General features: G+C 39.3%; 1 protein-coding gene across 2 annotated transcripts in view; it reads right to left on the bottom strand.

Annotated features, from left to right (window-relative positions):
• KCNQ5 (potassium voltage-gated channel subfamily Q member 5) overlaps positions 1-16,020 on the bottom strand; it is a 282,164-nt gene that overhangs the window by 43,703 nt on the left and 222,441 nt on the right. For both annotated transcript variants that reach the window (XM_032104818.1, XM_032104819.1), the window contains exons 4-5: positions 6,803-6,978; positions 6,241-6,366 (exon numbers count right to left, since the gene is read on the bottom strand). In XM_032104818.1, coding sequence (XP_031960709.1) covers positions 6,241-6,366; positions 6,803-6,978 — 302 coding nt within the window. The remainder of the gene's footprint in view (positions 1-6,240; positions 6,367-6,802; positions 6,979-16,020) is intronic.

Below are 16,020 nucleotides of genomic sequence, written 5' to 3'. Positions count from 1 at the left end.
TCACTCCTGACATGAAGGTCCAAAGGTTACTACGCAGCAGCAGATGCAGAGGTACCTTGGGCTGTTGGGCCATGTTATCTCAGACCCACCTGTGGACAGGTCAAAGAGAAAGGGGAGGCAGGTTTCAGTGCAAATGGGAGGGCTCACTGACCTCTGGCCACGAGCAATGCAGCCACTGAGATAATGATGCATGTTTGAGGCTCACTGAGCGCATCTTGAAGGCAAAAGATGAGGCCTTCATGTGTGTGTATGTGGCTGAGGGCATTCCCTGACCCAAGGAATTGCCATCCAGGCTACTCGTGGCCCCGGGAAGCACACCAATCCCATACCTGGGGACTGGACTGGCAGAAGAGTTGTGTCTGTAGGCTTTCACAGAGTTCAGACCCACACAGCTGCCTGGTGTGGGCAGCTGGAGGAGGTGTGGGCAGAGCGGAGGATTCCCAAGGGCTGGCTGGGAGGCTGTGGGGCGCGTGCTCAGGCAACAGCACACGATGTTAAAGGACAAAGATAGACAACAGTAGGCTGAGTGCCAAGGACTCCGGGGCTTGTTATTAGGGAGAACATGTGCATGGAGAATTATTTTACATCGTGTACCAAATGTGGGCAAGTTCAGGCTTAGTGAATATTCTGGCAGCAACAGATTCTTCAGGAAATTGCCTTCTAGAGACATTATTTTGTTTCCAGCTTCCTCAAAGTTCATTCCTAGGCAAGACAGCCAAAACAATTCTATTTAATGTCAGAGTCACCACGGGACAAAAGAAGGAAAGTCTTTTGGAAGTAATTAGATTTCAACTATTTAGGACTCTGTAGATAGTAAACAGTGCTTTTAATTGCTCCCATTGTTGGGAACAAGCTGTGAGTGCAATTTACCCTGAGAAAGCCATAGAGACTAAGAGAGAGAGATGAATTCAGGCTGCAGCTGAAATTTCAAGTGGTTATCAAGTCTCAAGTTTTGTAACACTAGCCTGATCACAGACACACCACCTTGCATGCCTATCAGGTCTCACTCTTCCTTGCTCCTCTTCACTTCCCTGCCCCATCTCCTCTTCTGGGCTTTTTCTGGACTCTTTGGCAAGCCAATGCCACTCAGGAAGGGGCAGAAAGTGATCCACATTTCTGTGTGATTTGTTTCTGCTGCTTTGGTCAGTTGTGTCAGCTCACAGACGTGCCTAACAAGCTCCAGAGCCTGCGCAAGGCAGCGAGAGGCTGAGATCGAGTAATAAGGAGGAGGGAACGTGAGAATGCAACTCTCTCTTTTCTGGCAGAGATGAGCTGGTTCAGCCATGGTCTTGGCCTGGCAGAGGGGCTTGATTTGTTTGCTGAAGAAGATAATCACAGCTCTTCACATCAGAGGGCAACTGTAGAGCAGTTTGAGGCTATTAAGAGCCCAAGAGGAATGAAACACTTGAACAAATCACTCCCTGAATAAAAAATCCTCAAAATTCGTTTCCAGGCCAGTCATTGCAAAGCAGTTTGGAGCTCTGGAATGAGCCCACTTTCTTGGCTTCTGTCCAGCTCCCTATCTCTGCCAGTCGCTGGAAAGTACAGAGATATCTCCTGCCTGGGCTGATGAGAGGGAAACAGAACCAAGTGTCATCTGCATATTAATGATATTGCCACTGATCTGTATTCCAAAGAAGTCAGAGATAAACTTGAACGTTTGGGACCTGAGAGCAGTCCAAAACCAGGAGCAGTCACACACACTGTATCTCTGGAATTTCTCCAAAGAAAATAAAAAGACCCTATTAAAGCCTTTCCCTCAATTCTTCTAGGTACTAAGGACTTAATGGTATCAGTTTGTGATTAAGAATATCAGTGGACTCTTGCTCACTTTGAGCTATTTTATCTCAAGATGGTCTTTACATGGGTATATAGGTGTCAGCACCATGCTGTACTGTCTTACTCAACACTGAGCAAAGGGGTTTGATCTTCATTTTATACTACTCTCACCACACAACTAAGAAAATGTTCTTCTGGACAACTTTGGAATCAAGTTTGGGAATAATCCGCTACATCTTTGTGAATGCTGCTAGTGAATGACTAAACCATTGGCCAGGCCCTGACTGGTGTAATCCTGAGATTAAATTAACTGAGCTGGGTGTGGAAAACTACTGGATATCAAAACACGACAACATAAGAAATTTCCAGACATCACTGATAATAATGTGAGAAGCAGACAGAAGTTACAGCTAGCATTGTGAGGGAAGGCTGGATGCCACAAGTGGGTAAGAGAGAAGTGACCAAAGTTCAAAGGTAACTTGTCTTATCCTAAAATGTAGAACTTGGGCTTGTCTGAAAACAAAAGTGTCTAGCATCACCAGAGATGTATTAGGGCATCTGAACTGGGACCATCCACAGGAGAGGCAGCAGACTGTCCAACAGACCTTTGATGGTACTGTATGCCTGTGTTTAAGCAGCTGAATCACACTCCTGCATGGCTAAATGAGCTAGCTGAGTCCTGTCTTTTACACCAGATAGAAGCCACTCCATTTTGGTTACTTCCAGAAATGAGGGGTCTGGACAGACTAACCAAAGTAGGCAGTGTCATCCGGCCAGGCTCAAAACTCACAATGATAATAGAACTTCTGTTATCTCATTGCTGGAACTAATAAACATGCTGTGATGTAATATAATAATGAATGTGATGATATAACTTAAATGACCTCAGTTAGATGAGATAGGACTCAGGAGGCCATTCTCTACCCTAATATTTCTTTCTGATGTCATTTTATGTTCTCCTAGCAGTACTTCCTTTTGAATCTTTACCTGACATCAATTAACTGAAAAAAATATAGTTTGCTCATGCCATCATTACATTAAATGGGAAAAATTTCATCAATATTAACTCATTTGAGCTGGTCATTGTGACAATGTAATTCATTGTAATATGTTTTGTTCACTAACAGGTTGCTGTGGAGTGCCAGAGCCATTCTGTATCCAGCTGTTACTATTGGATACTACTAGAAAATAAAGACTTAATAAGAGAAATTTTGTCAAATGTGTAAGAGGGACAGAAACTTCAGCTGCATTACATTTGCAGCTAAAGGTGATTAATGTACAAATCAAATGTCACTATAATTGTACACAGTTCTAGTTAACACCAGTATATGTCAGAAAACCACACATGGTTTGGTTTTGAAATACTTATGTTTTTTAATTGACCTTTTGTTCCCATATAGTTTTGTTATTTTCATCTGTTAAATGAATTTGTCTTCTCTACCAAAGCAAATTTTGAACTCGAGCTCTTCATATAACACTCACCATTGTGTGCTGCTCTGCTAGGCAACACTGTGGGGACCTCGACCACAAGAATATTCACAGTAGTAATATTACCATGATGTTTCAATAGCAGGTTGCACAGTATAGCATAAAATTGCAAATACAGTGGCATATGCACATGTAAATTTGGATGCCATATCCTGCCTTTCATTTCTGTATAAAAATATGGGCTTCAGAGATGGAGTCTGTGAAATAACCATAGCAGTGTATGGTCCTCAAATAATCTGAATTAATGAATGGGTTAATTGCAACATGCTAGTGCTGATCCTTTAAGGAGAGGCATAAGTGCCTCTAAAAGCCTGAAATTTAGGGTCACTATTTGTGCCTGACTTTGATCCAGCTTTTTCTTTCTTGTACCTCTGCCATGACAGAATTCAGTCCAGGGTTTGGTAGTTTGTGGTTTAAGTCAAAACAACTTTTGCAAATAAACAAACCAGTAAGACTAAGCATTTATTTCCCCAGAATGCCATACAATCTGTCCTTTTCAAAAATCTGCATGTGGGTTACTCTGGCAGTAAAAACAACCATGACTAAGAAGCACATTATGCATTTCCCACATACTGTTTTACATATTGTAAAAAAAATACTATTATTAAAATGGCAAAGATAACAGGTAAGGGGGAATGATTTCCCCCTTACCGATTTCCAGTAACTTTGTGCACTTGCTTAAGTGCATTAAAAACTTAAATGTATTCATGTCATACACTAGGGAATGAAGAAAAGATATAGAAATATACAATATATATTGTTTCCAAGTTTTAAAATAAAATTTGTTTTTTCTGTTGAAATCAAGACAAGATTCCTGATTTTCTAAGTTGCACTACTTATATAACCTCTGAGTCATACACTTTCACTTCATAGTGTACAAAATATTTTAAGCACCACTTTATACAGTGATTATTTCCTAGCAGGGTTTTTCCTTAAAAAATAGCAGTCAGCAGGTAGTGGAGAAGCAAATTCTAAAATAAAAGTCTTGTTCCCGCTGCTAGATCTGCTCAGGGAGAAGGATCTGGATCTACCACAAGCCTCAGTCAGATGCCAGAGTGAAGGTCTGAGTTTGCTGAGACTTTCTCATTCCTTGTGCATATGTTTCCCCATTCCAGCTGGCAGGTGGGTACAATCCTCTGCTCAGTCCAGACTCCCTGCCTATGCAGCGCTAAGGCACACGTGGCCTTGCAGAGAGGCTGTTTCCTGGAGAATCAAACTTTTGAAAACATCTATTTCCAAAAACATGCACTGCCACAGGAAGGTCTCTTGCAGGACCACATCCCCACAGCCACCCCAAAGGGGCAATGTGGTTTTCAGGCTGCCAGAGCCAGGGTACTCATCAGTGAGGGCATCAGCATCCAGTACCAGAGGCTTCACAACCATGTCGATACAGGAAGGTTAGAAAGCTTAAAGGCAAACCCAGAGCTCAGCTTTTGAAGAAATGGGAAACAAAATAAATTACAGTGATGCAACTGAAGGCAAAACCTTCTCTCACGACTTTAGCCAATATGAATTTTACGTGTGTTTGTCTTACAGGATAAAAGGTGTATTTTATCAGTGATTTGCCTTGATGCTCTAAAGCAACAAGTTTCAGGAAAATATATTTTTGAATATTTGTAAATGCACAAGTAACAATTACTAGGTCTGGCTTTTCCAAGCTCCCAATTTTGTGCACTGATAACATAGAGGTATAGTCTCTAGGGAAGACATGCAACAAATGACTAGCCCTTAGACGAACAAATTTCAAATACACTAACTACCCCTAATAATAGTGAGTGACCTTGACCTTAGCTCAAAATGCAGACAAGACTTCTTACAGATATTTTCAATAATTTAAGACATTTTGGAAAGGGCTTCTTCACAGTCCATGTGTGCATGCTCTGAGTCTGCAGATATTACTAAATCTAGATGAAATCCTGTCAGCAAAAGGTCTGAGGTGAGAAAGCTTCATTTTTGCATCCTTCTGATAAGGAAAGGTGTCAGAGGCTGGCTCAGGTCTCACACTTATTCCAAGAAAACTAATGAGTGCTCCATGATATTGTCAGCATTAATTATGTCCCAGGTATCATTTCACTACCCAGACACTGTCAGAGCACACTGTGTGTGTTCTAGTGCATCAGGAGGAAAAGAAAAGCAGTTTTATATTGCCGGAAAATAACTGCCTTAGGCTTTGTTTAGGCAGATTTCTTAAGCTGCCTAAGTAACTCTCACACAGTGGAGGAGTCTGTATCACTATAAGGCATTTTTAAGTAAAAACCTCTACATATTATGCCATAAAAAAATATCAAAGCTTCAAACCTAGCCTTTTGTTGTTCATTGAAACCCTAGTTTATTTAACCATGTTCATATAATCCTCCTTCAGAAAAGCAGTCAGGCATGTACCTAGATCCCACAGATTTCAACAAAGTAAAAAGAATTGATTTGATAGTTAACCATGATCTCAAGTAAATTAGGGCTTTTATACCTGTAAAAAATAACACTGCTGAACCAGAATGGACATATTTATTCTTGCTCTTTGTCCTCAAGGTAGAGAGGAAGGAGAAACAACATCTTTTTAAGGGCACTGATGATAATCTCATGCAAAGCTGATGTAAGATTTTTTCCCTCTTTTTTTCCTGACATTTGTTCCTCTTCCTGCACTGCTGCTTACAGCCCTCTGGTTTGTATCAAACAGTTCTTTGTGGGGCCATATTACAAACTATATTACTGAAAGGCTGTGGGCTAAAATGCTTTCTTCTCTTGAAGGTTTAGTGGACTGGTTTGCAGCAGAAACACGTAAACAGCTGTTCTGCAGGATGGACTGAAATAATCTGTTGATGTGCAAATGAGTTGAAGGAGGAAGCTTCTCAGACCAGTTTTTTGTCAGTGAAAACAATTCATTGAACAGCACACTAAGTTAAAATTCTCAGTAGGTGAAATTCAAAGCACTTTAGCATACTGGTTAAAGAGTCCATGTTATTTTTCTGTACTTACTGTGCCCCACCAGAGAGCATCTGCATATGTGGAAAATTCAGTATTTGCATCTTTTTCCACCAGATAAACCAGGAAAGATGAAAAGATGAGTACTAAAAATCCTATGTACCAGGCTGTGATTAATTCCTAGATAAAAGACAACAGAGATCAATTCCCATTTTATGGACTGAATATAATGACATTTCAAGGAAGACATAATGAAAATATCTATATATACATTTTTTGGAATTTGTGCAGTTATAAGTCAAGTGCTCCCGTATGGATGCAAATTTTCTCTGAAAGTGGACAAGATCTACTCCTATGGTTTGATGCTTCAGCAACTTCCCCAACATATAACAAATTACAACTGCATATCAAGGACAACATTTTCAAGATATCTTAAAACTTTTAGCATTAAACATGGCCTGATGTATCTGTGTTAGTTCATGTTACAACTGATGTTATATCAGAAAATTTTGGGTATTCTGCTCAAAACTGATAAATGCTTATTCCCTTGGTCTCTTGTTGAATCACATCAAGTGAAGATATCAACCAGACAAAATTAGCATCTAGGATTACGTACCTTGCTATGTGCATAAACTACAGAACCTAATAATTTCCAAGTGCCTCCTCTTCGGTCCATGCGCACCATACGAAGGATCTGTAGGAAACGAAGACTTCTCAGTGCTGATGTTGCAAAAATGTTACCTTGAGTTTTTGCAGAAACAACTGCTATTGAAGCGATGAGAACAATGATGTCTGAAAGAAATACATTACAGAAAGCATTAATATCCAAGTATCAGTAAATAGTACATACATCTACATGAGCTGAATGAGAAGGACAAAAGAGACACTCCTACAGTGGGTGGTAATCCAAAGCACAGAGATTCCTGTTTAACGTAGGGATGTGAGATCAGGGTTGGTGTCAAAAACTACCTCAGGAGCCTCCAGGGTGAAAAGTGAGGGTAGCAGTTTTCAAAACATATGGATAAAATTGAAGAAACCTCATGCAGGAGATTTGAAACCTAATGTAGCAAATTGTACAAATTGGTAGATGGATTAGAACCTTTCCCCTTTATATTTCTTTCCATAGCAAATTTTTCGTGCAAAGACAAAAAAGAAAACTAAGGTAAGAAAAAACTTAGGGCAGGCCCAGGGGTGACAGTCCAGTAGAATCAGACTTACAAGGACAGTACTAATTTCCTATGAGAACAGACACTGTGTGGTTGAGGTATGTAGTTTTTGGACACAACTCCCCTGATGTACCATTTCTTGGAAGGGAGGAAATACAACACTGGGTGCTCAGAAGAATTTTTTTAGCTGAAAGCCTGGAAAGTTAGTTGAAGCTCAGCAAGTGTTAGGATTTATTTCTTCAGGTCACAGATTCAAAATGTGAGAGCGACTTTGGTGTGCATGAACTAATCAGCCAGCTGTCCTTAGAGCCAGAACAGCATTTAAGGGGAGAGGAGCAGAAGCAGCAGAGTAGACATGGGTAGACATGCTGTTATGCACGGAGTAGAAAAGCACAGAACAAGCTCTGTTTTTCCTCACCTCATGATTAATTTCCTGGCAAACTTTAAAAGCCTAAAGAGCCCTTGTAAGAAATACCTGATTTTAATCTTTGGGTTTTTTGTGGTGTTAGTATGTTTGCATGCAAGTGTAATCTAAACCCATGTTTGTCAGTGAAGAACCAAAAGCAGGTTGTTGTTTATATGAGTTTTACTTCTTTTGTTTTGGGTAGAAACGCACATCTTGTTCCAAGCATAGCTCCTACAGGAATGACCCAGAAAGTGAAATCCCCCACCTTCACAGGCAAGCAGTGAGACATACTGACTGTACCTACATGCAGGAGACTGTTTCCTTACTCTGCCACAGTACAGCAGGAAATAGCCTTTGTTCATTCTTCTCTGCCACCAAAGGAAGCTGAGGTCCAAATACCCTTCCTCGCCTACAAACATACTGGATTTCTCTGAACTCACCTATGGATGGCTTTGTTGTCTCATTACAGAAAACATGTACCTGTGGTTTAAGGACTGTCCTGCTAAATTGTGGAAACTTTTGTCACAAGGGGCTAGAAATCTACATAGGTTTAAAGCCAGCTGGATGGTCTTACGGGAGAAGATTTAATCCTGGGCTAATTAACACCAAAAGCCCACTTCTGGCTCAGGATGTCTTCAAGTAGAAGGATGTTGGGGGCTGAGAAACTCTTGTAGAGAAATATCACTGTATGTTTGCCCTGCTTGTGGCATTCTCCCTGAATGTTCACTGTTGGCTGGTGTCACTATTTTACATTCTGTGTTGGCCTAGGCTGACCTTCTGCCTGTCTTACGCTCTTTTTAAAATGTCTTTGGCTAATACATATGTGGATCATATGTTGCTACTACATAATTGGCTACCAAAAATGCTGCATTTGCTTCTAAATCCAGCGAGTTTGGAGATCAAGAAGAGTCAGAAGTGGACAAGGTATCCTGGGGTGTCTCTTCACAGTACAAATCTCAAGCTTACAACAACCAGATGCAGGAGGTGTGGGTGAGAATTCAGAAATAGGAAAACTGGCTGGGAAAAGTTAAGGACATCACATATTCTAATGGAGATCAGAAAAATGGATGGAATTGGACTGAGCTCCACGTGCAGATATTTAAATTTAGATGTCTATATGTGAAGCAGGTGTCTAAACTCCCCAAGCAGCACAAGGTAATCACATCAGCTGAGAGAGGTGCAGCTAATCCTCAGGAGGGCTTCTGCTGGCTGCTCAGTTGCCTCACACTCTGGGCTTGGCACAAGGAAGACTTAATTCAGCTGCCCAAATTTATTTGTCCAGTGCCATTTGAGATGCCTTAAGGTATCTGAGATATCCCCTAGATCTGACAGCTATGCTCTTGGACCTGAGAAAGATGTACTCTTCAGAAGAAGTGACTGGGGAGCAGGGAATATCATGTAACGGGACAGGCACCTCTCTGTACTCTGCTGAACTAAGCCCTAGATCTTGGTTGACTATACTGCCAGCACAGACAGTTAGCACACATGTACCCACCTAAAGCAAACGTCTTTCTATATTTAGTTGTGTTTATCTGGATCCAAGGCTAACATAGAAGGTGCTGGAATGCCTTGAGCAATACAGACTGTGCTGAAGAAGCAGTGTCCGTGATGACTAACACAATGGCAGGGTGATCTTGACTTGTCCCAGTGGCTCTGAGCAGAGTAGCAATGGAACAGCCATTTTTATTTAGTGGTGACTGGCTAGCAGCAAATTAGAGATTGTTAGAAAAGCAGTATATGCCCCTGAAAATCATTCTTAGAACTTTAAAAATAATAAGGTCACCCAAATATTGGGAATTATGCATTTAGTCCAGAAATTATTAAAATGCTTACTGGGGTTTTTGGTTACCCTCAACACTTCTAATAGGAAAATGTTCTAAAGAATTCAGTGACCTGCTCCTGCCCTTATTCCTACTTTTTCCAGAGCTCTGACAGTTTTTTTATAACATAGAGTTTTATGAAGGCCTGCCACTGAAAAAAATTCAAATTAATTCAGTCTTGCCAGCAGAGCACAGCCTCTGCCCTGCACTGCTGGGAGCCTTCTAGCCCACTGAGGGTCTCTGGTCCTCTGTGACCATGAGAGATGAAGATGCCAACAGCAGCATAGTTCTCTTTTCCCTTTTAAAAAGCATTGGTCCAAATACACATCTACTTGTGTATGCGCTTCTATCTGGAGGGCAGGGATGAGGTTCTCCCTAAAGGGAGGAAAGGTTGAAGAAAAAGAGGAGCAGAAAATGCACTGTAACCTGTTTGAAAAACAGCTGAAGGGAGGAGAATCTTCCTAGGCTGGTGGTGTTTTTTTCACACTTTGCTCTCTCATCTTCTTCACTCTTCACCCCCACAACCCCCACCAAAACTCCATCCCCAACTCCTCAGGCTGGAAATAGGGAAGGGAGGAATGTATCCATTGCTTAAGGCAGCCCTCCCTGGTTGTGTTTTCCTAGGAGGTAGGGAAGGCAGGCAGGCACGTTATTTCAGTGTAGTTTAACTTGTTAGGAACAGGTGTAAGATAAATCAAAATCAACCCTTCTTGGAATGAAATCAGACTCCTAAGAAAAGTTCGCAACAGTTGAAAGTTGCTTCTGAGTATGTTAAACTTGCTTGATTTTCTTATCTAAACATACCCTGGAAAAAAACAAAGAGTTAATTATATTATGATTTCTCTCTGTGTCATACTTTTATATAGGATGCTTCAGGTGGCATTTGCCCTCTTTTAAACCAAGAGAGCAAAATATTATTCTGAACTTCCTTTCATATTCCATGCAAATGTAGCTAAAGTCTCCATGGTACTTCTGTATTTTAAGAAGGCTTTCCCAAATTCTATCACTATTTTCCTCTTTATCTTTTAGTGGCAAAAGTAGGAAAACATGTAGAATTAAATAGCAACATTTCAATTAATTTAATGGGGTCTCAGTTTTCACTCTGTGTCTTTCTGTAAAGCACCAGAAAAGATTCAGATGTGAAATTGAGTAATGGGCAGTATAATTCCAAAATTCTCTATGTTGACTTATTAAAAGACAGAGGTTTCTGATGTACATTTACCCCTTTGTTTGTTTTTTCTCCCTAAGCTAATATCTTATGTATGATCTTCCAAAATGTTAGGCCTCTCTTCAGTCATGATGATGATTTTATTCACTCTTTAGAAATATGTCTCAGATTTTTTTCCCCGCACATAACATCCTCCCTCATTAACTCTAGTCTGAGATTTCAAATCCTCTCAGCAGCTTTTGCAATGCTCACTTTTGAACACTTAATTTCAAATTAAATTTCAAACAATTAATTCTTCCACTTCTAACATTTCACCTATACCACTCAAGGAATCCCTGAGATTACACTAAAGTTTCGCGCTTATTAACTGACAAAAGCTTTTTTATTTGACAGCCACCATGTTAAAAACAGGGTCCCTTCAAGAAAAATACAAAAAAAAGATGAGCCCAGAACTCATGTGTGTAACAGATTACACTTATATATTGTCCAATGTCACTAAAAGAGTAACATGTAAATAAAGACAAGTAACTGAAGGCCAGTAATGCAACTACCCAAAATTTAAATAACTCATGCAAGATGTGCTAGCCCAGTTCCCCACCTCAAAGAGGAAGGCCAGTGTTGGGCTGCCCTAGGCAGAAACTCTGGTTTGGTCAGAAAATCTGGATTGCTTGTGTTATTGATGGAGGTGTGGTTGACATTCCTAAACTATCAGCATTTCTAATGGCAACTAGGAGATTAATAATGTGACTGAGAGAATAACAGTTCTAGAAAAGGAGGCATCATAAATCATCACAAGGGACTGTTTTACTTTTAACGACTTCTCCAATGCAACTTTCCTAGCATGAACTTCTTGGATGTTGTGAGATTTTACAGCATTCATAGGTATCATGGGAATGAACCCAGTTATATAAGTAAAGGGGGAACACAAAAGCTATACTTGGATATTGTGCTACATCCCAACACCTCGACGTGCCATCAGGACAATCTCTAAAGTTTCAGAAAGAATGACAGGATGACTTTTTACAAGAGCATGTAAAGCTAGAACAAGGGGGAACGGCATTAAACTGAAATAGGGTTGGGAATGGATGCTCCATTCCCAGATGTGTTCTAGGCCAGGCTGCATGGATATTTGAGCAGCCTCGTCCAGTGGAAGGTGTCCCTGCCTATGGCAGGGGGCTGGAACTAGATGTTGTTCCTTTCAACCCAAACTATTCTGTGATTCTATGGTTATTAGGAAATGTAATCAATGATGATCTCTCATCTGCTCAAAGCTCATGCACATGCTCAAACTAATACACAAACCTGCATCATCTTTCTCTTTTTCATATTCTTCAAAGGGAGAATATGTTTATAGGAGCTTTGCCTGCTGCCTGCATTTAATGCTAATATGTTGAAACATCTTTCCCTTCTAAATAGAAATGATACTTTCAGACAATACAGGTTAAATGAATCTTGAGATTTTTTTCTTCTGAATAGAAAAATGAACAATATTTAATCATTTTTGGATCATCACTAGATCAAAATAGTGTTTGCTATAAATTCACAGAAAATGCTCAGAGTTCACACATTCTTATTAAGAATAGGTAGGAAACTTCAATGGCTCCAGTTACAGAGCAGTACAGAGAGGCAACAAAGTAGGACATGAGTAGGGTATATCTGCCCCCAAAATTGCAGAAATAAGCAGAAAATCTCAAGAGGTTGTTTTATCTAGCCTGCAGCTGTATTAACTCACAAAGGAAATTAACTGGGCAATTGTATGACCGAATCTAAGCTACCCTTAGGCTGTCCTTCTAAGGTCTAATTTTGAGCTGGAGTTATTATCCATGACCCAGAGAAAAGGCACAGCTTGTAGTGGTCATTTCTGAATAGTTCTCAGGACAGTTCATTATCTTCAATTTCAAAGTTACTTTTAGAAAAACCCCAGCACTATGATTCTGTGGTGTTACAGAGACACTGTGCTCCACAAAGGGCATGAACCAGCTTTGATATCAGCTCCATCTGCTTACCATGGCACAGGTCATGCACACGTATGGCGGCACTGTGAGCAATTATTCTCACTTGCTGAGTAGTTGAAAGAGCTTTTAATTGAGATTTGCAACAACCACTACATAGAAACAATTAACAGCTTTCTATTCTGAGTCGCTAAGGGGTTAGTGGTGGTAGGGAGGAATGACCAGCATTTTAGTTTTTCTGATATCTCTTTGGATGTCAGTCCTTTCGGTCCTTATTGCTATTCTCATAACTCTCTTCAATTTGCCTACAATAATCTCTACAGCTGGCTGGTCAGGACCAAAGGGTATCATCTAACCAATGTAGAAATGTACTTTGAATTTTAATCAGACACTACAACACAAAGTTAACAAAACACACATTCCAGACCACTGTACATGAGCACATCACACTATAGAAATATAATAACAAAAATATATTCAATGGGGTTTCTCCTAAACTGATATAAATTGGCAATTTAAAGCAGTTTAAGATAAAGCCTGATGACAGACATTGGACTTCAGACATACATCAGTACATGAAAATAAGGTTGCTTTTTTCAGATTCCTAAAAGAGAAGGTCTGTTTACACAAACTTGACTATTGTAAGAGAAGCCTTTTTGAGCAGCCTAGTAACATATTGAGCATTGGTGTACTTCATGGTTTTTGGGCTAGCTAAAAAAAACAAGAAGAAAAGAAAAAGACCTTCATAGAGTTTAAGGCTCTGAATACCCTAATAGAGGGGTATTCAGCGAGGGATATAATTGTATAACTATTCCTTGAGCACTTGTTGAGAAAGATCATGGGACAGAAAAGTTAATTTCATTGTAAGTGGCTAAAAAACTGCTTTTATCTTGAAAAAAGGGATTAATCACTTCCCTCTACCAGTTCAGGAGGGCAAAGAATAAAAAACATGAATAGAATACGCTGCAACAGTTATATTGAAAAGGGGAAAATGTAATATTTTTACCAGGGGTAGTTCCTTTGCTCTGTGAATGTTCCCTTACTATAAAATTAGTGGGATATTTCACATAATTGTGACAGAAAAATTTGGTCAAATAGGGGCTGAACTTACAGTGACCTTACATAAGTATTTACCCCAGAAACAAAGAATTTTAAATATCTTTACCTGGAATTACATCTCTGAACAGAGAGATGAATGATATTACCATATTTAGAAAGATAATGTGTTATCATGTTTTGTAAATTATCTCATTGGAAGAAGCAGAACTATTTTATCAGCAAAGTAAAAGTCAGCATGTGCAAGATAGCCAAAATCTGAAAACTGGCTTTTTCGAGACTACTCTGGAGACATGCAGCCTTCTGAGGTCACCTGAATCCACCCTCAAATGATATTCTCAAGCATTATTTTCTGCCTATAACCCCCCCTTCAAAAAGCAATTTAATAGCACCCATTGAACTATATCACCTGAACATCTCTAGCGTAATTTGGGAGAGGCAGGAAGTTGAGTTCTGTACCTCCCACAAGAAGCTGAGCAGAATTACATCTACAAGGCCTCAATTTTAGAGAGAAAAAAAGCATGAACACCACCATCAACAACAAAACCCCACCAAAGCAATATGAGATAATCTGAGTTGGGCACATTCTAAAAATAATGATGCTCAGGATCTTGGGTCCTGGCAAAGTTTGCTTTCAGCTCTGTCTGAATATAACTTTTCTTTCTGGGCAGGGATCAGATCTCTGCTCAGATGCCAGACAGGTTATGATTAATCGTCACCTACTAGTAAAAGTAATTGGCAGGATATCTTCAGGAAATTCTTGGGATGGATGATGCTGTTTGATTTTTGCAGATGTTGTTGTCACTCCAGCCAAAAGGTCTTTGTGTTTTCAAATGTGTAACACCATCTGGATGGAAATCATCTTAATTGTCATTACAGGCAAAACAAGGTTGTGATTTCGCTTCCTTTTTTAATCTTTTTGTAAGATGCAAAACAACATGGTATTTTTAGAGGTAGGAAAGTGAGCTGGTTTTGCGTATCAAGATAATTCACAGAGATAAACATGGATGAGTGTGAAAATTGACTTTTATTGCTGTTGAAAAACAGGAAGATAGTAATGTATGGTAGTGGCACATACAAGAGAAAGAAGTTCTACAGAAATATGTAATACTGTCTAGGCACTGAAGTGGAATAAAAAAAATCCAGAGGTTAATACCTCATCTCTACTTAATTTTTTTTGTTTGTTTGTAACAGTGGAAAATGGCTACATTAGTCACTGCCTTCCATTTTAAGGAGTCCACTAAAACTGATCTGTGAATAGAAACTTGGATTTTTCTTATTATCAGCTAAGCAATACCCCAGGGAAGAAATCAAATAGATGAATCACCTTGAACCCTTCTTTCCCTTTCTAGTTTTTATTTGCAATATATAGGAATCATCTGAGTAAGCAAACTATTTTAATGTGAAATGAAATTAACCTCCTGGAAATATAGACAACCTTTTTCTGGAATAAATGTTATTTTTATATAACTGAAGTGGGTCCACTTAGAAAAAACAACTCACCGAAACATAAAGCTATCTTTTCTAGCAAAGAGAGAACTGGAAACAAGTCAAAGACTCTTATTAGGAAAGCTAATCAAATACAACAAAAGTTAACTTGGTACTCAAAAAAATTTCTGAAACAGAAGGAAAAGGATAAGGCAATACTGGATAATTTTTAGATGGGAAAACTAAATATTCCCTTTTTAAATTGTGGACTAATGAAGATGAGTAAGATTTTTCTTTTGTAATTTAAAAAAGTTTTATAATAAAATCCTAATTCCATGCCCAGTAATGGATCAACCAGTGCTACTCACTATTGTGTCAGTGTATTAAAAGTATATGTACCCTGTTCCTGTGTAAAAGTAGCATATTGTCAGACCATGACAGCAAAAACACTAAAATAATGTCATTTAACCTTCTGCTTAGACAGCCAAAATATTTCTCTATGGCCTGAGAACCACAGTAGCTCAACAAGCACTGAATTTTAAACTGTAGCTATGATTGCCATATTTTATTTAGTCCAGATAAGAATAACAACATTAATGGGAACATTTCACCTGTTGTTGTACTGTTCGCAATTATAGTTCATGGCCCTGTTGAGCACACAATCTTTCTATGGACTGAATAAATCCTCAGCAAACATCTTTATGTTATTAGCAGCTGGCTCAATAACTCATAAAAATCTAAGGGCCTCCTGCAAGTTAAGATTAAGTTCAATTGCAAGCCTTTCATGGAGTTATACTTTATTAGCGTTTTCCAATAATTGATCTTTAACATAATTCAT

Source organism: Corvus moneduloides, chromosome 3 (assembly GCF_009650955.1).
Source record: "Corvus moneduloides isolate bCorMon1 chromosome 3, bCorMon1.pri, whole genome shotgun sequence".
Classification (NCBI taxonomy): domain Eukaryota; kingdom Metazoa; phylum Chordata; class Aves; order Passeriformes; family Corvidae; genus Corvus; species Corvus moneduloides.
This window is presented reverse-complemented; position numbering and strand designations above follow the sequence as displayed.